The sequence below is a fragment of the Eretmochelys imbricata genome, chromosome 1 (assembly GCF_965152235.1).
Source record: "Eretmochelys imbricata isolate rEreImb1 chromosome 1, rEreImb1.hap1, whole genome shotgun sequence".
Lineage (NCBI taxonomy): Eukaryota > Metazoa > Chordata > Testudines > Cheloniidae > Eretmochelys > Eretmochelys imbricata.
This window is the reverse complement of record NC_135572.1, coordinates 191,053,814-191,079,612: the sequence shown is the minus strand read 5'-3', so window position 1 is coordinate 191,079,612 and position 25,799 is coordinate 191,053,814. Positions and strand designations below refer to the sequence as shown.

Here is a 25,799-nt window from a genome sequence, read left to right as displayed (position 1 = left end):
GGGAGGCTCATCTGAAATTAACCTGGCCTCCGCTGAAATTAACCAGCGCTGCAGTGTACAATGTGCCCTTTACCGTGAGCAGAGGGCACCCTCCTGGTGATGACAGCCTACTGTTTCAGAGTAACAGCCGTGTTAGTCTGTATTCGCAAAAAGAAAAGGAGGACTTGTGGCACCATAGAGACTAACCAATTTATTTGAGCATAAGCTTTCGTGAGCTACAGCTCACTTCATTGGATGCATACTGTTGTTGCTTCTGGTGTGCAACACAATGTAGTAAGAGGAGCATGGAATAGATTTTATTAACACTGTTGAGCTGCTTGTGAATGATTTTGTGACTATACTCACCTGTGTGTGTGTATATATCATTCTCTGTTGAATTTTCTGGAAGTTTTTCGGTGACATTTTTGACTCTTTTTGAGTGCTTCAACAGCTACATCTAGCGACCTTTCAGGGTTTGTCTGGTGACTTCCTGCTCTGTGGAGTTGGCAATCGGGACTGATGGATTGAGGTGGTGGAGAGGGAGCGTCTTCGCCTGCAGGGTGGGGAATTCCTCCTCATGTGACTTTGGAGGGGGAGGGGAAACTGCCCTGTGAAAGGTTTCAGAGTAACAGCCCTGTTAGTCTGTATTTGCAAAAAGAAAAGGAGGACTTGTGGCACCTTAGAGACTAACCAATTTATTTGAGCATAAGCTTTCGAGAGCTACAGCTTCATCCGATGAAGTGAGCTGTAGCTCACGAAAGCTTATGCTCAAATAAATTGGTTAGTCTCTAAGGTGCCCCAAGTCCTCCTTTTCTGTTTGCCCTGTGAAAATGAGCGTGGCAGATTTCGATAGCAGGAATGAGCGTTGCTGTGAGGTGCCGCTTTCTGCGAGCAAGGGCAGCAGCTTGGCTCGGGATGATGACACACGACCGGGCAGCTGCGTGTGCAAGGGCGCCAGGAGGGGGGGCGGTCAGTGAGATGGCCTGTCAATCCGCCTGGCCAGCTCGGTGCTCCAGCCTCAGCAGTGCACCGCAGCGGCCTTTCTCGTGGCCGGCCCAGCTCCAGCAGCAGCGAGGTGGCGCCGCAGCCCTTGAGGGAGCTCAGCTGAGCCCCCCACCCAGCCCGGCGCGGCGCGGCGCGCCTCGCCTCGCCTCGCCTGTGTCCTCTCTGTGGGGGCGGCGCTGTTTGGCGCTGAGCCCCGCCCGCTCTGCGACCCCCCCCCCCGCCGCCAGGGCGCGCAGCCGGCCACGCGGCCCCTCCCCCGAGCGCGGCCCACACGCCGGACCCGGCGCCTCTTCCCCATGCGGCGGCTGCTGCGCGCCCGAGCCCGGCTGCGCCGCCAGCTCGCTGCCTCCTGTGGGCCGCGGGGGGCCCTTTCCCTGGCCCAGGAGCGGGTGAGAGGCGGGGGCCGGGCCTCGGGAAGGCTGCTGCGCGGGGTGGGCCAGTGTGCGGTAGCAACAGCCAGTGGCTGGCAGTAGGCAAACAGCTCCGGAGATTGGGGTGGGACTCGGGCCCCCTTGCCCTTGGGAAAGAGCCCTTCCTCCTGCCCCACTGCGCCCCCAAGCTTGCGCTGGGGCCGGGCCGGCAGGGCCGCTGAGCGCCGGAGGGGAGTCGGCCTCCGCTCTGCAAAGAGTCCGGAGTGAAGCTGGGTGAGCGGGGGAGAAATCGCTCGACCCGAGCAACCCCCCGAGCTGTTAGTGGGCAGGCGGGGGCGCGAGGGAGGAGAGCGGCAGCAGGGTTCAGCAGCGCTTCTTCCTCTCCTCTTGGCTCGCCCCACCTCTCCCCTCTCCCCAGGGCTGCTGCAGTGAGCGCTCCCTCCCAGGGTTGCCATCTCCACGGCTAGACTCGCGCGGAGTATGTTATTTTTTCTTTTTAAAGCGCCAGTTCCTGGGGTTGTGACAACCTTGGTGTTCATTTCCATTTTTTTCCCCTTACCTTCAAGATTAGGGCCCTACCAAATTCACGGCCATGAAAAATGCGTCGGGGACCGTGAAGACTGGTCTTCCCTCTGTGAAATCTGGTCTTTTGTGTGCTTTTTACTCTATACTGTATAGATTTCGTGGGAGACCAGCGTTTCTCAAATGGGGGTCCTCACCCAAAAGGGAGTTGGCGGGAGGGGGATCACAAATTTATTTTACAGGGATCATGGTATTGCCACCCTGACTTCTGCACTGACTTCAGAGCTGGGTGGCCGGAGAGTGGTGGCTGTTGGCGGGGCGTCCAGCTCTGAAGGCTGGGTGTCAATACCATACCATGCCACATAGGTGCCAACTTCCCCTCTGCCCAGTGGGTGCTTGGCCCCACCCCTGCCCCCAGTTCCCCGCCCCTGCCCCACCTCTTCTCCACCTCCTCCCATAAGCGTGCCGCGTCCCTCCGGAAAGTCCTAAGCGCTGCCAAACAGCTGTTAGGTGGCAGCAGCAGGGGGGCGGGGGAGCGCTGGGGAGGAGTGGGGACGCAGCACGCTCTGGGGGGAAGAGGCGAGGAAGGGGGAGCTTGGCTGCCAGTGAGTGTCTAGCATCCACTAATTTTTCCCCATGGGTGATCCAGTCCTAGAGCACCCACGGAGTCGGCGCCTATGCTATGCCACCCTTACTTCTGCACTGCTGCCTTCAGAACTTGGCAGCCTGACAGTGGCAGCTGCCAACTCAGGGCCCAGCTCTGAGGGCAGCAGTGCAGAAGTCAGGGTGGCAATAACATGCCATCCTTACTTCTGCGCTCTGGCTGACGCTGGGCTCAGAGCAGGCAGCCGCCGGTCTCCAGCTGGCCAGTTCTGAAGGCAGCAGCGCCGAAGTAAGGAAGTACCATGAGCCCCCCTACAATAATACACCCTTATCCCCCACCCCAACTCCTTTTTGGGTCAGGACCTCTGCAATTATGACACTGAAATTTCAGTTTTAAATATCTGAAATCATGAAATTTACTATTTAAAAAATTCGATGACTGTGTAATTGACCAAAACGGACCGTGATTTTGGTAGGGCCCTATTCTTGATTGTTTTCAGAGTAGCAGCCGTGTTAGTCTGTATTAGCAAAAAGAAAAGGAGTACTTGTGGCACCTTAGAGACGAACAAATTTATTTGGGCATAAGCTTTTGTGAGCTATAGCTCACTTCGTAGCTCACAAAAGCTTATGCTCAAATAAATTTGTTTGTCTCTAAGGTGCCACAAGTACTCCTTTTATTCTTGATTGTGGGATTAAGCTTTTATATTGTGATCTAAATGTGCGTAGGGGCCTTGGAAAGCAAAGAAAAAGAAGCCCCAACTTTGTTGTTTGAAATGGTGGTGGGTTTGGTAAGCCACTCTGATGAATTTTTAGAGTTTGACTCACAATTTTTGAATGCTGCATGTCGGCAGTGCTGGGTAACAGGGAGCTTTCTTTAACATCACATGATTTTTCTGAGTTTTCCTGTGTGCAGTGGAGAGAGGGCAAGGGCTCATCTACGTGGGAAAGTCATTGGCTTACCTGTACTGGTATGATTATAGTTCTATAGTTCAGGAGTTCGCAAACTGAATTTCGCCGCCGACCCCCTTTTGACAACATAATTACTGCATGACCCAGGAGGTTGGGGGGTATATCCCGGCCCTGCTGCGCCGGGTGAAGCTTGGGCTTCAGATTCAGCCCTGGGTCCCAGCAAGTCTAATGCTGGCCCTGGCAACCCCATTAAAATGGGGTTCCAACCCACAGTTTGAGAACCTCTACTATAGTTACAGACTCATAGACATTAAGGTCAAAAGGGACCATCATGATCATCTGGTCTGACCTCCTGCACAATGCAGGACACAGAACTTTACCCATCCACTCCTGTAATAGACCCCTGACCTCTGGCTGAGTTATCGGCATCCTCAAATCATGGGTTAAAGACTACAGTTACACCGAATTCACAGTTAAGCAGTTCAAGTTATACAGCATCCACCATTTACCAGTGTAGCTCCCTGAGTGGATAGTCTTCTTGCAGAATAAGAATGTCCACACACAAAGTCATACTGGTATAATTATTATAGGTATGCTGGCAAATTTCCCTGTGTTGACAAAAGCCCTGACAAAGGAGGTGGAGGAAAAAGCTACTTGAAACTAGTGGTTCATGATTTTTTTAAGCCAGTCTTACGGTTTTGGAGGGCCCTGACTTTTGATTTTTTTATTACTGAAGGAGTTCTGTGCCAAAAAATAAAAATTATGCGCACAATATTTTTAAATTCTGCAAAGTTCTGCATATTTTATTTGTCAATAAATAAATGTGGAGGCTCCAGCATGACAGTAGGGAGCACTGGCCAACTGGCTGCATTGAGATGGGAGATCACCCTGGAGCCCCCACCTCCCCTGGTACAGGGACTCAGCAGTGAGGCTGCACCCAACCCGGACACAATGCAAGGGCTGGGCCTGCCCCTCTGTGCCAGGTGCACCAGGTGTGGGTGGGCAGGCTCAGCCCAGCAGGATCCAAGTGTGGAGGGACTTAGTGTGGGGGGATCCAAGTGTGGGGTGAGAGGTTTCTGTGTGGGGGGCAGTCTGGGTGTGGGTGGCTCAGTGGGGGATCTGGCTGCACAGGGGCTTGTTTGGGGGGTCCGGGTGCAGAGGCAATGGGACTCTGCAGGGGATCCAGGTGAAGAAGGTTGGGGCTCAGCAGGGGGGTCTGAGTGTGGGGAGATGGGGCTCAGTGGGGGCGTGTCTGGATGCTGGAGGAGTGGGGCTTGATTGGGTGGGGGTCCAGGTGAAGCTGGTTGGGGCTCAGTGGGCCAGAAAATAGAAAAAGTGGTCTTGACATTTTTTGGTGGTCTTCACTTCTGTGTGCTGTCAAAAATATTCCAACCAGCTCAGATATTGTGGGTCCCACTCCTGCATAGAGTACCCTTTGGACAGACCCACATTGACTTCAGGGGCTCTGCGTAGGCCCAGAGGTCCACCCACATGCAGGACTGGGGCCTTAACTTTTAACATCACAGAACTAGCAGGTTAAGAAATACAGTAGGTGTATCCCAGCTCCTGTGTATCAGGCCACTTCTCTCTGCCTGCAATTTGGTCCTAAATTATTGCGTCTAAAATCTAAACCAACTGACTGCATTACAGAGCTTTTGTAAACAGTAGCCAGTTTTTATAAATAACTGTGTTTTTATTTTCCTCCTTATATACTTCAGGGCTCCTATGCTTATCTTTTTATTGGGTACTTACAAGTATATTTCTACCCTGAAAAGTGACATACTAAAATGACGATGTGGAAGTCCATATGCAGTGTGCCACTCTGATTTTAAATAAGACTTACTTAATATGCAAGTAAATTTCCCCCCCTACATACCAGCCCCACATATGTACTTTATGTTTTAAGGAAGAAAAATCTATAACAGTTTTCAGCAAAAATATAATTGCATCATTGGTGAAAACAAGTACAACCCTTTCTAGTGTAGATAAATAGCCTGACAGTCAAACTCTGTTCTTTTGTATTATCACCAGTGATAGAGATTCTGCTGGTGTAATTATGCTCTCAACTATACCTGTTAATTTCAGATTATATTTTCAGGTACACATGTGCAGCCCCGTTACACATCTCTGTAAAATAATAATAATCTGCACAAATTGGTTATGTTGGTTCCATAATTCTGTCAATTTTCCTGCTTAAAGGTGATATACAAAGTGTGTGTGGGGAGGGGAGGAAGGAGAAAGAATATGTTGGTGCTGGTTTTTATTTTTGTATCTTTATGAGATATGAAGAAGACCTGAAAAAAATGAATTTTTTTCTTCAGTTTATTTTCTTGGCTTTTTTATGCCTTAGAATTATCAAGTTTTGCTTTCTTGCTTTTTGCTGGAGGTCTCCTTGCTGAGCCACAGAACTGGAAAGAGAAGTTTTCATATCTGTTAATTGAAGGTGCAGGAGTATTGACTCTTTAGCCAAGAGATTTTTCCTCCTAATTATGTGTTAGATGTTTTTGTTAACGCACATGCTTAACGAATGCCCACAAACAAAAGCAACATTGTAAACAGGCTGTCTAAAAATCCCTTCTTCTCTCAATCGCTCAAGCTTCACTGCCATAGTAGGTTTGATTTACTAATCCAATTAGTTCTCCAGTCATCCGTAGTCTTCCAAGGGAAATGGAACACAAGACCTCAATTCTATTTAAAAAAAAAAAACAAACACCACCCCAATCCTTCCTCTTTTAAAAGCACTTTTCCTTCCAGCCTTTTAGTCCCCTCTTTATATAGTTTAAAGCAGGGATCGGCAACCTTTCAGAAGTGGTGTGCCGAGTCTTCATTTAGTAACTCTAATTTAAGGTTTCGCGTGCCAGTAATACATTTTAATGTTTATAGAAGGTCTCTTTCTATAAGTCTGTAATATATAACTAAACTGTTGTTGTATGTAAAGTAAATAAGGATTTTAAAATGTTTAAGAAGCTTCATTTAAAATTAAATTAAAATGCAGAGACCCCCGGACCTGTGGCCAGGACCCGGGCAGTGTGAGTGCCACTGAAAATCAGCTCGCATGCCACAGGTTGCCTACCCCTGGCCTAAAGAATACTTTGGGTGGAATTCTGCACCAGAATTCATGTCCCTGGCAGATTTCTTTCCTTCCCCGCATAAAAATGCTGGGGAAGCAAAGGGAAGCTGCAAGAGCGGTCACGCACCCCTTCACAGCAGTGTGGGCATGTAGTTTCACACCCCCCCAGACCAGCCCGTGTGGAGGTAAATCACTACAGGGAAGCACTCATCTGCTAGTCCCGGCTGGGCTGGGTAGGACGGGACTTCCTCTTCCCCTGCAAGGAGTGGCTGAGGAAATGCAGGAAGCTCCGTATTTCCACCCCTCCCCCGCCCCCCTCGGCACTTCCTGCCCCAATCGCTCCTAAGCTGCAGGGGGAGGAGTCACTGTATGGGGATCTGCTCCCCCATGTGCCCAACCCCCATGCATCTGGACCCCCCCATACCCAGACCCCCCCACAACAAACCTCACCCCTCACACCCAGAATCCCCCTACCAAGTCCCCCAGCCACATACCCCATTGAGCCTCACCCCGTGCTCCCAGACCCCCCCTGCACCTGAACTCCCCTCCCTCCCCCGGCTAAGCCCAAGCCCCTGCATCCAGCCCCTCAGCACTGCACCCAGACTATTTTCCGCTGAGCCCTCCGAACTTGAACCCCCACCCAGACAAGTCCCACCCTCCTGCACCTGGGTCATCCTGACAAGCACCCCACACCTGGACCCCCACCCCACTGAGCTCCAACCAGCTGCACCCAGACTTCCCCACTAAGCCCCCAGTATCCGGACCCCCCTACTGAGCCCATTCCCAACACCCAGACCTGCCCGGCTGAGCCCGAACTACCTTTACCTGGACCCCACAACTAGTCCCTGTGCATTAGGGTTGCCAGTTTTGGTTGGTTGTATTCCAGGAAGTTTCAACACATGACATAATCTTTAATTAAAGATTAATCTTTAATTCCTGCAGACACCGGGACAATCCTGGAGGGTTGGCACCTCTACTGTGAATCCAGATTCCCCCCCACTGAGCCACCCACACCCAGATTGCCCCACACAGAATCCTCTCTCCCCACACCTGGATCCCCCCACACTAAGCCCCTCCACACTTGGCTCCTGCGTAGGCTGAGCCTGCCTGCCCCACACCTGGATGTGTGAGTGTCTGTCCCTCTCACTTGCTATCTTGGTGCATCTGGAGCAGGGGGACAGGGCCCGGGGTGCTTCTGGGGCAGGCCCGGCTCTTGCACTGTGTCAGGGTCAGGTGCAGCCTCACCACCAAGTCCGTGTCCTGGGGCGAGGGCTGCAGGGTGGCCTCCCACCTTCATGCAGCTGGTGGCCTGTCCTCCCCACTGCCATGCTGGAGTCTCCACATTTATTTTTTTATGAATAAAATACGCAGAATTTTTATATTTTTGGCACAGAATTCCTGAAAAAAGCAAAAAGAGAGCACAAACCCAGTGTTTTCCTTTGCAGAACTTCTTTAAATAGCTTAATCTGGTACAGAAGACCAAATAGCTACCTCAGTGGATTGATTCTGTAGAATGAGTCCCTAAATATTGCTAGGAATTTTCTTTGTGTATGTAAGTAAAACAAACAAAACGTACAGTTGAATTAATTCTACCATTCTTATTCACTCCTAGAAGAAAGCAGTTACTATAACTCTTCAAAGCAGGATTGGATTCCATATGACTTGCACAAGGATGCACTTTAACATCTATCTTTTAGTTAGATACGTTGAGAGGGGTTCCTTGGCAGGGGTGCTAATTTTCTAGGGATATAATCTCCTTAATGATGGTTTGTTTATTTTGCTCCTGGTATGTTGGCGCCCCAGGATCCTTGTAATTTATTTGGCAATCACAGGGACAGAGCATCTTGAGCATACAGTTTGGATGATTTGTTCACAGGTCAGGAGAGATGGTATTCATACATCTTATTTTACAGAGGGCTCCAAAATTCCTGTTGCCAGCCCTGCAAATATGTATACCATGCCCATCAGTGGGGTACCTGAGCACCTTAATGTCATTATTAATCCAAACAGATGTATTTAAAATCTGATGTACTGCAATCTTAGACTAATAGTTTTTCATGGTGACTTTTTCCTCCTCCCTCTAAGCTGAAATCAGAAGGGAAGCCTCAAAAGCAAATCTGCCAAGTTGTTCTGGATCACTTTGAGAAGCAATACATGAAGGAGCTGGGAGAGGCATGGAGCACAGTCAGGTTATTTTTTCTCTTTTTATGACCCCATAAAATAACTGCAAAGAACTATATAGAATTCATACAAACTGGAAATTGTGCTTCTGATTATTTTATGGAGAAACTAGGATACCAGCATGGAATGATAGATGAGCACTTGTCTTTAATTATTCTAGTCAAGCATCTGGGAAATGTGCAGGAAAGATCACATCGCCTGATGTAGAGATACAGTTTAGGTGACATGACCCTTTTATTAACATATGGAATCTTATCTTTTCATTCTTGATGGGACATTATCCCACTTGCACAAATCCCCTCAAGGAATTGAAAATATAAAGGCTGGATGCCTTATCCATAACCATAACTCACTTAGTTTCCGCTTAGTTGTGGAAAGAAAAAGAGACAATAGAATGAGCTGAAAGCTAAGTATTAGTCATAGCCTTGAATTGCTTCATCAGTGAGTGTCATGATGATCTTCAAGACAGACTTACAAACTGGAAAACAGTTAAAATGAGGGACTCTTTCATAACAAAATAGCTTTTATTATTTTTATCTTGAACATGTCTGAATAATGTCAAAAAAGCAAAACAGTTGTGAATACAGCCAGTTTTAAGAGAAATAAGATAAACAATTCCTTCGTCTCTCTGTAACGTTCCATGACAAGTAAAGAGAAACAAATATATTTTTTTTCCTTTTCTCCTTCTCCCTCCTGATTTCCTTTTTTCTTTCTGTTCTTTCTTCCTTCTCTTTCCTCCTCACAATACTTAGGGCCAAATTATGGTCTGGCTGAAGTCAATGGGATTTTTGCTTTGACTCCAGTAGCACCAGGATTTGGCCTACGGAAAACCCTTTATGTGTTCAAAGGAGGGGAGATGCATCAGCGAGTTTCATATTTTATATTTCGGTAGCAATTTACTGAAAAATGAGGAAACAATAATTATATCAGAGACAGTGACCAAAAAAAGATAAATGAACTTCAGAAATATTCACCGATATAAAAGAGGAATCACTCCAATTACAGAACGAAAAGTAACTTGATTTATCATTAATTATATTTATTTCCCTGGGTACTTTTCTGAGCTCTGCTTTATTAAAATAACATTCTCTCACTATTCAGCTTCTTCTCCTGCTACATCCTGTGATGAGATCATTATTCCTATGTTACAAACTGCAAAACGGAGTCACATAGAAATTACGTGACATCCCCAAGATATTTCAACAGAGCTTTCACAGATTACACAACTGAAGATCTGCCCCTTAGAGGTAGAGTTGGAGAACATTATTTTCTAAATTGGCAGGATGGCAAAACATAATTAGAATATAGTTCTCATTAGATAGTTTTCTAGTACCATGTGGACAGGGCCAAGCCACGATGGGATAGTGCTGCAAAATATTTTAGAGTAAGTTAGAGCTGCTTATCAGATGCTTTTTGTCTCTGTCCTCATTGGCTAGTCACATTGTTAAACCACATCCTTCCGAATTGTTTTCTAACAGTTTTCAAAGAAGATTGGGGAGCCTAATATATAAACAGATTTGCATTTTATTTATTTGGTAACTTTCCCTAGTATTAAAAGACCATCTGTAATGTTTATTTTTTTGTTTTGTTTGCTTGTTTATTTTCAGAAAACTTCTTCAAAGAAGATTGTAATGGATGTTGGATGAAGTGTGTTTATTTTAGTGCCCATTTGATCTGCTCTTGGAGTCACTTTTTAGTTTTATGGATTCAGCTAGTCAGTATCAGTCAGATCAGTCCATTATTTGACTTATGTCTCCCAAAATGTAAACGCTAACAAAGCCCTGTTGGTTTTATTTTTTTCAAAGAATGCAAAAAGGATTCCAAATCAGCAAACGCTGTTATCCTTTTCAGTGAAAACCAAATGCATTAAACTCCCCTCCCTCCCCCAGCCCCCGATTTCAGACATGAAAATTTCGTTATTTGCAGAGACCATTTACTATGTGACAAGTTTTAGTATGGAGCAAAATACCTTTTATTTCTGAGAGCCACAGTATTATACATTGGTTATTAAAGAACACATGAAGGGTTGATTTAAAAAAGCAAGGTGAAAGATTAATTCGGAGCAGCATTAGGGTTTTTTGTTTCTGTCTTGTTTACAAATGAGTTCACAGCTTCTCTATGTTTGTACACTCCTGAGTTCCTGTATATAACAATAATGGAGGTAAACCAAGTATCCCTATTTATCCTTTCTCTTGACATGAGAACAAAGGGATATTTCATGAAATTGAAAAGTAACACATTTAAAACTATAGAAGGAAATTCTTCATTACATAATTCATAATTAACCTGTGGAAATAGGCTCAAACCACCGGAACACACTTAAAATACCATAACTGTGGGCGAGCACAAAACCTAGCTGTGGTGTTTGCTCTAATTCCCTGAGATGAAGGGCTTGCTATGTTATGGAAACTTAACTGTAACCTGCCACTTATTAAATATAACTCTGCTTTGTTTTTCCTTTTTAAACCTCCAGGGAGGTGCTCACATCACCATTGTGCTGGCAATATGCTGTTCTGCTTAATAAATTCAGCTTTTCCTCTGAACTGAAGAACAACTTGCGTTTGAAGGGGTATCGTAGTCTCTTTCAGGAAACCTTACCCTATCTCCCAGGATCATTAAAATGTTACATCAGTAGAACTCCTGGAAGATTCCCTGCACAAAAACACCAGATTGGTAAACTCAAGGAATATTATCTGCTGAATGCTGCTTCACTTCTGCCGGTGCTGGCATTGGAAATAAAGGATGGGGAAAGGATTTTGGATATGTGTGCTGCTCCAGGCGGTAAATCAATAGCTATGCTGCAGTGTGCCTGGCCAGGTAATGTATTTTATTGTTGTGCCAATTAAAATACAGAAATCAGGTTCCAGGAGCAGTTATCAAAGTTATTAGAAGGCATGTTTGTGTATGTTGTGAGATTAAAATTTAGTTTAAAAGGGATGCTGTACTCAGTAGATTCAGATTGTTGAAATCAGAATATTGTGAAGTCAGTTTGTCCTAGTATTAGTAAGGACAAAAACTTGGACATGTGACTACGTAAATGGGCTTCATATTAATGCAGATTGAAAAACCAAGTGGTGCTGCTTTTTCTTCCTGTCTAGAATGTACTCTGTGTATTGTGTACTGCTGCCAAGCACGTTCCTGTAACTGTAAGTTAATCAGAGTTCTTAGTGCAGGAAAACAAGCTTTTTCCAAGTGTCAAATATTTTTACATCTTTGTGATAATACGGTATGTTAATTGCACAGGGTTGGCTGGACAAGAACATAAAGCAATCTCAGGGTGTGTAGATGGTGCATAAAAGGGATGGGTCCAAGTTCATTTAGCAGAGTGAGAATCTTTGGAGAAGGGAGTACTTGTGCCGGGGGTTGTTCTACACCTTAGCTGTAAGGTGATCAGATTGTTGGCAAAGGTAATTAATAAGCTTTAGGAGGACGATTTCAACCGAAAGAGAGTGCGTGTTATGGTATACATAGGTCATATCCACAGCCTGCTATGGTTCTTGTGGTGTCATGAGGGACTAAAGGCAAGGAAAATGAATGGGAGTATTGAGTATCTAAGGGCAAGAGCAGGAGGAAAATGAGATTCTGTGCAATGCCTGTATACAGCAAGGTTTAATCTAAATGGGTAATTGTCATGGCTATAGGACTAGAAATAAAAAAAGCAACTGTGTTTATGTCAGTACAAGTAGGTTACCAGCCTCTGGTAGGTGAGGAGTTGAAATGCTTTGTTTGGGAACATAAGATGAGGACCAAGCTTGTGATGAATTAAAAAATGACATGTATCCTCCTCATAGCAGTAGAAAGATCTCAGAAAAATACTCATACCACTGCTCTTTGAATATGGGTTACCATTTTAAGTTTGTTTTACTGTGAAAGTTTTCCACTCTGTAGGTATTTATTACTAAATATTTATGGATCACCTTTTAGGAGCATGTTGAAAGTTTATAAAAATCCGTCAGTGTTGTAGAATGTGCAGTAATATAAGCACACACGTTATAATCTCTGACAATCCCAGGGAAATACTGAAACATCCGTAATTGTAACTTCTAATATGGATAAAAATTTAAGAGCACTGATTCTAGTTAATTTGTGTTTAGGTCATCTTCGCTGTAATGAGTATGATAGTCTGAGATCAAGGTGGCTGAAGCAGACACTAGAATCCTTCATCCCAGAGCCCCTGATGAATTTAATTACTCTCTCTGAACTGGATGGGAGACAGATGGGAGATCTCCATCCTGAATTGTACGACAAGGTAGAACCATTATGTATTGACAGGCTGATGGAATTAAAATGATACTTTTATTGTTCTGTTCCTTCCTTTCCTACTGTAACCTGTAATCTGTAGCTGTTTGACCATGTCCCATGAAATGCTCATGAAGGGAAGATGAAACTTTTTATTGTTAAAACTTATTCTCCATTTGATGGTCCTTCTTATTTGTCTGGGAGGAGTCTACTGAGTTGACCAGATGTTTTCTGCATACCTGAAACTTTGAACTGTTGAGACTTCGTGCATGTGTGTTTGAGCATATGTTACATGATGTTGCTTATTGACTCATCACATTGAATTATGAATAATGCACAGCAGTTAGTACTCTGTAACATTTAAATAGGTGAATAAGCAAGGGAGATCAAGGGTGGGAGCTATTCAGGTGATAATTATAATAATATTTATGGTATTCATGGTGCAGTAAATAGGGTGTGGTTGGTCTCAGAAATGCACAAAAACAGTAAAATGTTTTAAACTGGTTGTTTTTTCACGCTTCTAAAATGCAAAAAATGATGCTGTAAATTTTCTACAGAAATTATATTCCAATACTTTCGAATAGGATGCATTGCACAGATAGTTAACTTCTTTACAGGTAATACTTTTGTTCATTCTTTTACTCACTGGCTGTACAGGTACTGCTGGATGCTCCGTGTTCAAATGACAGAAGTTGGTTATTCTCTTCTGATATTCAGCAGGCTACACTTAGACTCATCCAAAGGAAGGAGTTGTCTGCTCTACAGGTTCAGCTATTAAGGTGAGAAGTGGAAAGAAAAGCTGTTAAAGAAGCTTTCTTGTGATTAAATTAAATAATATTGTGGCAAGATTCGGTATGTGTAACAACCAAATCCAAGTTTCATGTACAGTACTCCTCCTACTCTGTAAGTGCAGAATGTGCTACAGTCTGTAATGTTGTTAAATTTTAAAGTTCGATAAGAGTTAATGAAGAATCATTTAAATGTAGAACTGCAATACAAACACCAGGGTCCAAATCATCAACTGACGTACAGTACGTGCCATTCTATTGACTTCATTAAGAGTGCATCTTCATTTAATACTTGCCTCATTTGCAGAATGATTCAAAACACCCTGCTATGGTACAGAAACAAACACAGAGGGAGCACCTAAAAAGTTCATTGTGGCTTTAGAGGTATTTTTGATTCTGGCCGTATTCCCTGTTTTAAGCAGAGGTTTAAGTATGGTTTATAATTGTTTTTAAAAACCATTTTATAATGCCTGCTTACCCAGCAAGAATCCATGTCCACTTTCAGTGAAATGGTCTGAATCCATGTCCAATCGTGGAAATTCTGATCAGGCATTTTTCTCTGTTACTTTTCAGCAGAATTATCACTTGAAGTTCACTTTTAGACTAATTTGATGACAAACATGCCAGTCAGTGATGGTTATCACTAGAGTTGTCACACTAGATCTCTGATTGTTCTGCCTCTCTGTTTGTGTTATTTGGACTGTTTCCAGGAGGAGCATAAGGGCCCAATGTTGTCCACACTTACATACACGAACTCAGTAGGTTTACCCATGTGAGCGCATGTGTTTGTAGGCTTGAACCATAAGTTTTTAGCTTGTCTGCTGCTGCTGTGCAATTGTTATAGCTTTACAGGGTTTGAGGCACATGCCTATAAATAAGAGGTTAAACAGCAATACAAATTGTAGTGTTTATGTAAAAATTTGCAATTTAATCGAAATCAGGCTTGCTATACATTTTACTTGAAAAGGAATTTCATTCCTCTACAAGGTTATATAGGCCAGCAGTATAGAAAACTGAAGCCCTTTCTTTATCCAGAGCATGAGAAACAGCAATGCAAGCTTCCCCACAATACCTGTGATACATGGGGTGGAGAGTAGCTCCCTTTGATGGACACCCAGCCAGCCAGTTAGCTGTAAAATCCCTCTTGGTCTGTTCTCTGCTTGCTTTACTTGTAAAGGGTTAACAAGCCCACAGGTAAAAGAAAAGTAGTGGGCACCTGACCAAAAGAGCCAATGGGAAGGTAGAACTTTTTAAAATTGGAAAAGAAACTTTCCCTTTGGTGTTCTCTGGGCTTCAGGGACATGGAGCAGTAATGCTGTAAGCAGCTTTAAGCCAGTTATGATTATAGATCAGAGGTGGGCAAACTATGGCCCGCGGGTCACATGTGGCCCGTGGGACCATGCTGCCCGGCCCCTGAACTCCTGGCCTGGGAGGCCCCCAGCCCCTCCCCCACTGTCCCCCCTCCCCTGCAGCCATGCCGCCCTGCGGTGCAATGCTCTGGGCAGGGGGGCTGCCGAGCCCAGCCTGACCGATGCTCTGTGCTGCACGGCGCGGCTGCCTGTCCTGGTGCTCCAGGCAGTGTGGCAAGGGGGCAGGGAGCAGCACGGGGGGGTTGGATAGAGGGCAGGGGGTGGTCAGGGGCGTCGATAGGGGTCGGGGCACTCAGAGGGTGGGGAACGGGAGTTGAATGGGGGCAGGGGTCCCGGGGAGGCAGTCAAGAAGGAGAGGAGGGGTTGGATGGGGCGGCGGGGGGCCGTCAGGGGACAGGGAGTGGAGGGTGTGTATGGGGCAGGGGTCCAGGAGGGGGCAGTCAGGAAGGAGGGGGGGGTTGAATGGGGTGGTGGGGGGCAGTTAAGGCGGGGAGTCCGGGCTGTCGGGGGCGAGAAGCGTGGGGGTCGGGTAGGGGGCAGGGGCTGAGCCATGCCTGTCTGTTTGGGGAGGCACAGCCTCCCCTAACCAGCCCTCCATACAATTTCAGAAACCCGATGTGGCCCACAGGCCAAAAAGTTTGCCCGCCCCTGTTATAGATTATCAATTTATACCTGGAACCTACTTAGCTGGAGCCGCCGATATGTAAGGAAGATTAGGAAATGTCTAAAAAGATGCGATTAGGGTTATTTCTTATTGGCTTGTGGATTCCTCTGTGCTAACCCCAGATGCTTTTGTTTGGTTGTAACCTTTAAACTGAACCCCCAAGAAAGCTATTTTGGGTGCTTGACTTTTGGAATTGCTCTTTTAAAATCTAGCAAAAGCCTAAGTTCCAGATGTATTTTCTTTCTTTCTGTTTTTAATAAAATTCACCCTTTTTAGGAACAGGATTGGATTTTTGGTGTCCTAAGAGATTTGTGCATATGCTGTTTGATTAGCTGGTGGTAACAGCTAATTTCCTTTGTTGTCTTTCTCAGCTCTTCCCCAGAGGTGTGTGTACGTGTGAAAGGGCTTGAAGGTACCCCACAGGGAGGAATTCCCAAATGCTCCTTCCTGAGTCCAAGGGATTTTTTTGCATTTGGGTGGTGACAGCGTTTACCAAGTCCAGGCCAGAGAAAAGCTGTAACCTTGGGAGTTTAATACAAGCCCGGAGTGGCAAGTGTTAATTTTTAGAATCCTTGCGGGCCCTCACTTTCTGCACTCGGAGTGACAGAGTGGGGATTCAGCCTTGACAATACCTTTCAGATTTGGTTTGACTATATTTTGTTGAAAAAGGAATAGTCCTGAAAGTTTATTATTTTAGCAGCAATTTAGTTTTTGCCTCCAACCACATGAAAATTAATATTTTTTCCTATTGGTTTACTATTAATACAACTGTTGTCCTTGTATATGTGTGTTAGAAAATAATTTTTAAAAGATTAAATGAACAATTAAATAATGCAATACAGTATAATAAAATGAACATGTTTTGGAGCTGGGTTAAAGAAGAATTATTTTTCTTTCCAAAAAATAGTTTCTGCAGCTGTGTATTGTTTTATAGCTATTGATCAAACACTAAACTTTTAAATGCGCACAATGATTCACTTCAGAAGTATCCAGCTGTCAAGGCAAATTGAGAGAGGAATAAAGTAACGTTTTTTTTTAAAGAGTGTTTTTTTATGGAGGGCTCCATAGGAACAGTGTAAGATACTTTTGCATGACTTCCAGAGAAAAAAGGCCTTCCAGAAACCTATGATTGATAACAGAAATATGAGTGTCTTATTGCAGTAATGCATCATGTCACCCATTTCCTTTGAAGAAATCAATCACATTTGAAACACTGACCTCCTTCGGTTTTCTCTTTTCAATATTTGACATGTAAAATCTAATTTGTGAACTTCTAGCAAAAGGAAGCATACATCATTCACTGAAATTTTCCAAATTTGTATAAATCATTCTGGATTATAATCCTGATGTAGAAAACTCTTGACAGCAGGAACCTGGTTTTTAAAAGCAAGCCAAAAAAGTGCCTGTCACCCCCAATTATATTGAATACAGTTATCCCTAAATCCAGAAGAGAAAAACATCACATCTGCTGAATGTGCAGTGAACTAGCCTCAAACAGTAGCAGCAACAAACATTTGGATTTGTGAGGACAATATATTTTTGATCTGTAACTTCCAGTAGAAAAATATTAATATATCTTTCCTTCCAATGGGCTCAATCAGACTGTAAATTCAACAACATATGCACTGTAATTTTTCACTTGTCTGGATTTTGGAATTTAGAGAGTAAATCATTTTTATTAGGCTCCTGTTGTCAGGGGCATGTCAAGGATTAAGAGCCTAATTCAGCAAGGTAGTTAAGCGTGTGCATAGTCTCAGTGAGTTCAGTAAATGGTTTAATAATGTTTTGGATTTCTATAGTATCTTTTATCTCAGGATGCTTTACAAACACTAATGAATTCTCACAACACCCCATCAAGAAAAAGGATGAAACAGTGTCAGGGAGAAGCTAAGTGACTTGTGCAAGGTGGGTCAGCAATTCAGTGGCAGCAATAATAAGAGAATACTGGTCTACTCATTGTCAATTACTTGTTCTGACAGCTTGTGTGGAACTGAGTTCAAATCCTGTCTCGATAGAGACTTTTCCATTGATCTTGAGCAAGTTGTTTAAAGTGTCTGCCTCAGTTTCCCAAATTGTAAAACAGGGATAAATACCTACCTGCTTCAGAGATTTTATTAGGATTAATTAGTTCTATGTAAAGGCTGAGCATTTACATTGTTTAGCGGTAATTATGAACTATAGAAGGAAAGAGAATAATAATAAAATGGATGAAATGCAAATTAAATAAATTAATACTGTGAGATCAAATTTGGCTCAAAATTTGTGATTTTTTTTTTTAATCAACTTTCAAATTAAGGTATAGAAATGCAGAGCCAAACAATTGTAACTCCTCCTTGTAGTAACAACTTGTAATGACCATACAATTATGATTACTGTATAGTAGTGTTTGCAGGCCCAGATGAGAGAACTGATTTTTAAAGGCAAATATGATTCCCCCCCCCCACCCCTTTTTCTTAATGATGTCATTGCACAGCAGAGCTAAGGTTGTTTGGGCCAAAATTGATTGGTAATCCTTTTAAAAATGTAGCCAATGATCAGGATTTCAGTGCATTTTAACTATATTGGAAGTTTGAAGAGTCTGTCTTATTCAGATTGTTCGAAAAATGTTTTGACAGAGAATGCTAAATTTCTTAAAGGTCTTATTTTAATTTTAAGTCACTCATTGATTTATTTGTAAACTTCTGGAAAATTCATCTTGTATTCAGGATAAGAGCTGAAATTTTGGAGAGGACACGCTGTATTCTTTGTATGTAATGAAGTGTTTGAATTGCAGTACAGTATTCAACCCTAACTCTGGAACTGTGGCAGGTACTCCATAATATGTATTTTTAGTATTACTGTTGTGCAACGGAAGTGCTGTAGTGCAGTATTGTGTATGTGCCTGTGTGTATATATAACTTCAATGTTAGTAGGAATGTTGGTAATCATATGGTATTTTAAATGGTTTCGGTTAGCCTCTCTTTTTGGAAGCCAGGAGGTTACCAAAACCACTTGTACTTCTTGTTTCTGTAAGTTTGCATACACATGCTTTCACTTAAAAGAGTGAATTCAGAAAAATAGGGAATTAATAGCATTAGGTAAATGCAGGTACGAATAGGTAAATGCTGCACAAGCTTCCTCACAAAGCTTCTGGTCTGTGTTACTCTTGCTGCTTCAGTCTTAGGCTTCTCCTGAGCAGAGATTGCTAAATAGTGGCTTAGAGATCTACACAAATGAGTGGACTAGGATGAGTTCATCATTTGCCCATGTGCCATAAGATAGGATTTTCAGCACCGTTCTCCAGGTGAATCTCTAGTACGGTAACCTAATATACCACCTAACCTGCACTGTCCCCTTGAGTCCAGCCTTTTGAAAATGTTCTTTCCTCTGAAAGAGAATGAGCAGACTACTGCTTTTCAAAACACAGCTATTATATGTTTATCTGCTTTCTCCAGCAGTTGAAAAATAGTGATGTGGTCTCACTGAAGAATTTATTCATTTTTAATGAAAAAGGGCATTTAATATGTAGTAAATGTTGTACATTACCAGATATATTTCCCCCCTCAAAATTTCTAGGTTATTTGCACGTTTCCATTGAGGTGGTGAATTTTCTTAACAAGATTGGAAATAAACTACAGTGCTTCTTTCCACTCATTGTCATTTTTTATCGTGCTTTCTGTTCAGACAGAGGGGAGATGGATTTTCTGTCTCTATGTGAATAGGTAAAATACTTTATTTTACTAGAGCAGCATCCAGTAATGCAGAAGAGGTTGACTGTTTTAATTTCTGATCTTTTTTTCTGGGAGTTATAACTCACTCATTTAATTGCATTGGGCAGTACAAGGTACACAGATCACTAAACCCGGTCCTAACTAAGGTGAGTATTTCACCTGATGCTTTATTTAAACTTAAGAGAAAAACTGTTTTTTTTTCACTTTCACATTTTTTGTAAGCCTCTTGTTTTTTAAAAAAAAGTCTTGCTATTTGTTGCTGCCTTCTAGTGTTTTGTACAGAGATTGAACTCTTCTTTCATATGTTGCTAAAGAGGGTCACACGATTTCTCTGATTACATGTACAGTAGAACTTCAGAATTACGAACACCTTGGGAATGGAGGCTCTTCGTAACTCTGAAATATTGATAACTCTGAACAAAACATGGTTCTTTCCAAAGTTTACAACTGAACATTCACTTAATACAGGTTTTGAAACTTTACCACGCAAAAGAAAAATGCTGCTTTTAACCATCTTAATTTAAATGAAACAAGCACAGAAATATGCTTGTCAAATATTTTTTTAAACTTTCCCTTTATTTTTTTAGTAGTTTGTTTTACACGGTACTGTACTGTATTTGCTCTTTTTTTTTTTGTCTCTGCTGCTGCCTGATTATGTACTTCTGGTTCCATTTTAGGTGTGTGATTGACCAGTCAGTTTGTAGCTCTGGTGTTCATTAACTCTGCGGTTCTACTGTATCCGTTTCACACCAGCCTTTCCTTACAGTTAGTTGTCCCTCTTTGATCAGATGATGGCTATGGTCCTCATGCAGTAAACCACTTAAGCATGTCCTTAATTTTAAGCAAATGAGTAGTCCTCTTGAAGTCATCTTTCACTCAGTTAACCAGATAAGGTCTTATCTCCAGTGGGGATTTGCTCTTATTTTAGCCATCAGCGAACTGTCATCAGTGTATCTGCACCAGCACAAACCCCAGTGTAGCCAGGGTAAAACTACTATAAGTGTCAATTAACAGCAGTGAATTTACTCCAGAAAATAAATATATTTCACAAGGTCTGTATCTCAGTGGTTTGAGTAGCTCAAGAGAGTAGCAGTTGGATACAGGGCTCTTCACCTTTAGCCCTTCCATTCAAGTCCAGCTGAAGTCAGGAGTGACATCAAAGCTACAGTATTACTGTCTAAAGGCCATTCAGTGATGTGTTTAAATAGGAATTGGTTAATTTCCTAATGAACAAGTGTGTGTTTGTCACAAAAATATCATAATTGGCATTAATTTGGCACTACTGTTAGTCTCAGCAGAGAGGCCAAGAACTGAACGCATCTGGAGGGTGCACAAAATGTATGGGGTACATCTACACAGCAATTAAAAGCTTGGGAACGCTCCCACCTTGCGGGGTTCTAGAGCCTGGGCTCCAGCTCAAGTCTGAATATCTACACCACAGTTAAACAGCCCCTGAGCTTGAGCCCCGGGAGCCTGAGTCAGCCGGCACGTGCCAGCCGCGGGGTTTTAATTGCTGTGTTGATATACCCATGGGTGTCAGCGGTGGTGTTTCAGTGCATGGATAGAGCACGTGGGCAGGATTGTACCGTGGAGTTTTCAGTCTCCTGGGGTGTCAGTTTGCTGCTTTTCACTTGTCCTAAGTTTAGTAGAAAAAGAGAAAAGAATGGAAGGTTAGCATCTTTGTTTTTCAGTATGAAAAGACTGAAAAATCTAGTTTATCCTTATAAACTGTAAGTTTCACTGTACGTGAAAACTGACTGCATAGCTAAGTGGATACATATGAATTTTTCTTATAGAAAATCCTGACATTGATCATTATAGAGAGGGATTTTCAAAGGCCCTATGTGACTTAGAAGCATAAATATGAGTGTCTTATTGCAGTAATGCATCATGTCACCCATTTCCTTTAGAGCTGTGGACCCTGGAAGCCGAGGGTCCTCAAGCAAGCTTGCAGGAAATCAGACAAGTTTGTGACAGAGGCCTGCATGTGTTTCATTGGAATTTTGTTGAAACTGAACATTTTGTGTTTGACACATTGGCATTTTCTGAGGAAAATCTGTTTGTCAGAAAATTCCTGACCAGCTCTAACTCCCTTTGGGGCTTTTTAATATCCCACCTGTAGTGCTGCCTGGAATAATTAGGGCTGCAGGATGAAGTCCCTAGGAGATTTTGTGAGTCTTTTGTTCTCCCTTCCCTTGTTGAGGAAGTGCTGCTTGGGCTGTAAACGAACATGGTGTTTTTTAATTAGGGAACTAAGTTGTTGGCATAAAAAAGAACATTCATTCAGCTCAGGCATTTGAAAGTTTGCAAGAGAAGAAGCCATTTCCATTACGATTACATGACTAGAGTATTTAAGTTTTGTGACTGCGGCATATGTGGAATGCCTCCTGCTGGTAGGGGCTGTCTTGCTAAAAATAGCACTGCCACTTGTGATGATGGCAGCATGGAAACCCAGAGTGGGAACTTGCAAACCAGGTGTGACATTTAATATGGAAATAAAATATCTGAATGTTACACAGCTGATTGTTACAATTCTGATGGTTAAACCGGCATGCAAGCAAGAAGGAAACAGGTAGTCGGCCTCTATTACAGGGCTTCTGTATTTCTGGTGTTATAAATGACATACAGTAGCTCTCTGTTAGCAAGAGGATCATCTCCAGGCTTGCCTCAGAATAATAGGGGCCTGTTGTCTTTCAAAGTGTTCAGGCTGCTGGGGAAAACAAAACAGGTGAGATTTTCCTTTTTAAAAAAAATTACTTGATATAATTTCTTTTTTTATCTTAATTATTGTTTGGAACAGCATTGTCTCTATATGGCAGCAAAGCTCACTGTAATGAGGAGAGAGGAAAGCATCATGCTTGGGACACAGAGAGAATACTTGTACTGATGTCACGCCATCCCCATGCCTTGCTGTCATCACAATATATTGTGAATTAGGTATTGTAGACACATGGAATTTCCCTGGCCTTGACAGCTTGATTTTGGAAAAACTATGGGATATAACTGACATGACTCTGGGGAGGACTGGGCTCAGTTTGATTTTTAAAGAAATGGGGGAGGGGAATGCATGGTCTGATTCATCTCAAATGAGAAGGGGTGTGGATGAATTAAATGTGACTTCAGATTCTTTGCTGCATGAATGGTTTAGAAGCGATTCTTTGCTTTTTTTTTTTCCTGATCAAAACCAGAAAAATCAATTTTCTGCTTAGTGACCAAAAGATGGCACTGTTGAAATGTTACATTTTTTGTAACTTGCCCTGAAACCCATATAATCTTTCTTTTAACACTGAAAATGGTTAAATTAGTGATATTAATACTGACCCTTCCAAAAAGATGTAGAACATATAATCATGCACAGAAAGAGCCATCTGGGGACGTGGGATTGGTAATACGAAATATTATATTGTTTTGATATCCACTTATATGTCTGTTTTATAAAAGGCTGGGTTTGTAATGCCATTTTTTAAAAAAAGGGATAAAATGGCAGCCTATCACATTGTTTAATTTACTTTTAGTGTGAAATGCCCACCTTTTGGCATTAGATAACGCCAAAGTTTTTGTGACATTTAAGTATTAGAGTCATTGAACGCATGTCTCTACAACAGATCTTTTTATTTTTTGAGGTACTGAAGTAATCTTATTGCTCTGTTTTTCTTTATTTCTAATTTAATTTTTAAGTGTCAGTTTCCTCTCCTGTTACATTTAATGTGAATCTTGAGACTTTGACCAAAGAAAACATTAAGTATGTGTTAGAATACGATGTAGTTTTTCAAAATCACATCCATCAACCCTGCACTGGCAGGGGGTCAGATTAGATGACCTTAATAGGTCTTTTCCACCTCTGGCTGCTGTAATTCAATATGCATGTTAGTAAATCTGTCTCCAAAGAGATATTCAGTAAAAAATGAGTGACAATGAATTCTTTGTAAATGCATAATTTCTACCACAGAGGAATTTACACTCCTCTTAATTGCATTAGAGTTGTACCTGGGTTTGCTAAACATCCATCTGAAAAATGGTATACAGCTATGCCCTGACTATTACATATGTCTGTCTTGGAAATATTGTAATTATTTATCCAGCAATGTTGATATCACTATTTAAGCCATGAATAGTGTGGGCAAGCATCACACAAACTTCCACAGACATATCTGCCAGTCTCCCTCAAATCTAATTTGCCATGTCCCAGTCCTTTAGTGATTGAAAACATGATTAAATGGTTGTGAGTATTTGATATCACAGTGGGTCCCATAAATTGTACTATTCCGATATCTTGTAAAGTAACATATGACACCCAGGGAAGGATTTATTTTTGCCTCTAAACATTTTATTTTCTTCCTCAGTGCCTCTCTTCCCTTCCTTCTCGGCTTGTTCTCCTTCTGTTATAAAACCTAATGGCATCTTTTGCAGCTTCTCTTCCTATACACCTACAGATGTGCATTATTCACCTGAGAGTGGTAGCTATCTGGAAGAGGATATCTCTGAGTAGGCCTGGAAATTGTGAATGAAGCGTGTTAAAGGATAAAATTGAGCCTCAGTAACTTACCATGCTACTCTCTTTAGCATCCTAAATATAGGTACATTTCCATGCTCAACGGCTTATTAGCCTCTGAAGCCCCAAAAAGCTGGCTCTTCCGAAGTAGTGTAATTATTTTAGGCACCTACTTGGCAAACTAGGAAGCTGCCGTTGCAGGCTGCTGTGCAGGTCATCTTTTGATAGCAGTGATTTGTTAGTAGGCATTTTAATGTTAGTGCTATTAACAGTTTCTCTTGTCTATAGAACAAAAATGGGGATATTACGTGCAACAAAAGTACTACAGAGTCTCCTGTTAACAATTGTCCGTCCTTGTTAATAAGCAGTCACAGGTGTCTTTCTTACGACTTTTTAAACAAATAGTCTTACAGGAATGTATATTGGATTACTTTAAAGTTTAGGTCAAAATAAGGCTTAAAGTAGCAGTCGCTCCTGTACTGAACTAGGGCTTCAATATAAAGAAGTAAAGCTTCAATTCCAAGCCATTTCAATTATGTGCAAATTTATACTACTTTTAATCCGGTATGGTGAATACATGAACTTGGATTTAAATTTTTGAAAACACAATTAGTGTAACTAGTTTTATATTTTAATAGTTAAGTTTTTACTAAAGGTTGACTTATGATGTTTTAAGAAATATAATTAAAGGAAACTGCATTGCTGGGAGCAAATATGATCGCAGTCTGATTGTTTTAAAGCAATGTACTTTAATTTCATTTTCACCAAAGTATTTTTAGGGCCCTCCAGACATTGCTTCAATTTTAATCATACTTTTTTAGAAATAAGTAGTAGATGTATAAGTGAACTATGCTATTACGTCTGTAGATTTGGAGCCCGTTTCTTAAAGGTGCAGAGCACCTCATGACAGGTGACAAGTGCCTTCGCTGCCTTATCTTTTTTTATTTTTATTTTTGATCAGCCATTGATTGTATCAGTAGATGAGGGCACTGAGCATCTGACAGGACTGGATTTTTAGTGACTGAGTTCTCTGTGAGCAGTGCTACCTCCTCTCAAAATACTGTGCTGTAGTGTCAGACATTAGCCTGAATTCTGAAGAGAGACTTTACCACAAAGTCTTTTGGATTAGAAAACAGTCCTACCAACTGAGCCTTAACTAACTCCTTTCAGAAAGATAAATTGCAAATGCTAGAATGAAAACAAAGCAGAACAGGCAGCCAACAGAGGCACTAAAGCACCTGGTCTAACTTGTCCTTAAGCAGGAAAGAATATTACTTAATTTACAGCACTCCCCTCAACATGCTTATTTGTGGAGTCAAATGTGTGTTGCTGGCTGCCTGCCCTGCTTTCCAGTGAGCTGTGCTCCACTCGTCCAGGTGCACTCTGGTGGCTTGGCTGGCCTAAACATTGCCCCATTTCTTTTACAGACAATAGGATGGTGAGAGAATGGAGACAGATGCAGAGAGAAGAGGAGGGTGAAGAGGCAAATGGGTGGGGTGAGAGAGAAAGGACAGAGAAGTCGCAGTGTGTTTGGCGCCAGCACGGGCGCTTCATGTCCCTATTTTCCTGCTAAGAATGATGTGCAGAAATGGCAGGTTTGCTAGCACTGCATTAGATTAAACTAGAGGAAGCCATGTGTTCGTTCTGGTAACAAATCTAAATAGGATTTGTGGGAGGAAGGGAGTGAATATTGCACTCTGAACAGAAAGGAGGGTTGGCAGGAATACTCAGCAACACCCACTCACTTGGGAAGCTGAACAGAATTTTACTGTAATAACAATCACTGAAAGAGTTGCTCTCTCTGGTGCCTCCTTCGCTTCCTTGAGCAGGGCTTTCCTTTCCTTGCAGAGCTCCTCTAACCCTTGACTTATCCTGAACCTGGTTTGGATTGGGCTT

At 42.6% G+C, this 25,799-nt stretch overlaps 1 protein-coding gene across 2 annotated transcripts in view; it reads left to right on the top strand.

The window, feature by feature from the left end:
- The first annotated feature begins 1,233 nt into the window (after positions 1-1,233).
- The window catches only part of NSUN3 (NOP2/Sun RNA methyltransferase 3), a 28,573-nt gene continuing 4,007 nt past the window's right edge, over positions 1,234-25,799 (top strand). For both annotated transcript variants that reach the window (XM_077820575.1, XM_077820583.1), the window contains exons 1-5: positions 1,234-1,373; positions 8,545-8,648; positions 11,114-11,457; positions 12,735-12,889; positions 13,537-13,658. In XM_077820575.1, the coding sequence (XP_077676701.1) occupies positions 1,281-1,373; positions 8,545-8,648; positions 11,114-11,457; positions 12,735-12,889; positions 13,537-13,658 (818 nt within the window). In that variant the 5' untranslated portion in view covers positions 1,234-1,280. The remainder of the gene's footprint in view (positions 1,374-8,544; positions 8,649-11,113; positions 11,458-12,734; positions 12,890-13,536; positions 13,659-25,799) is intronic.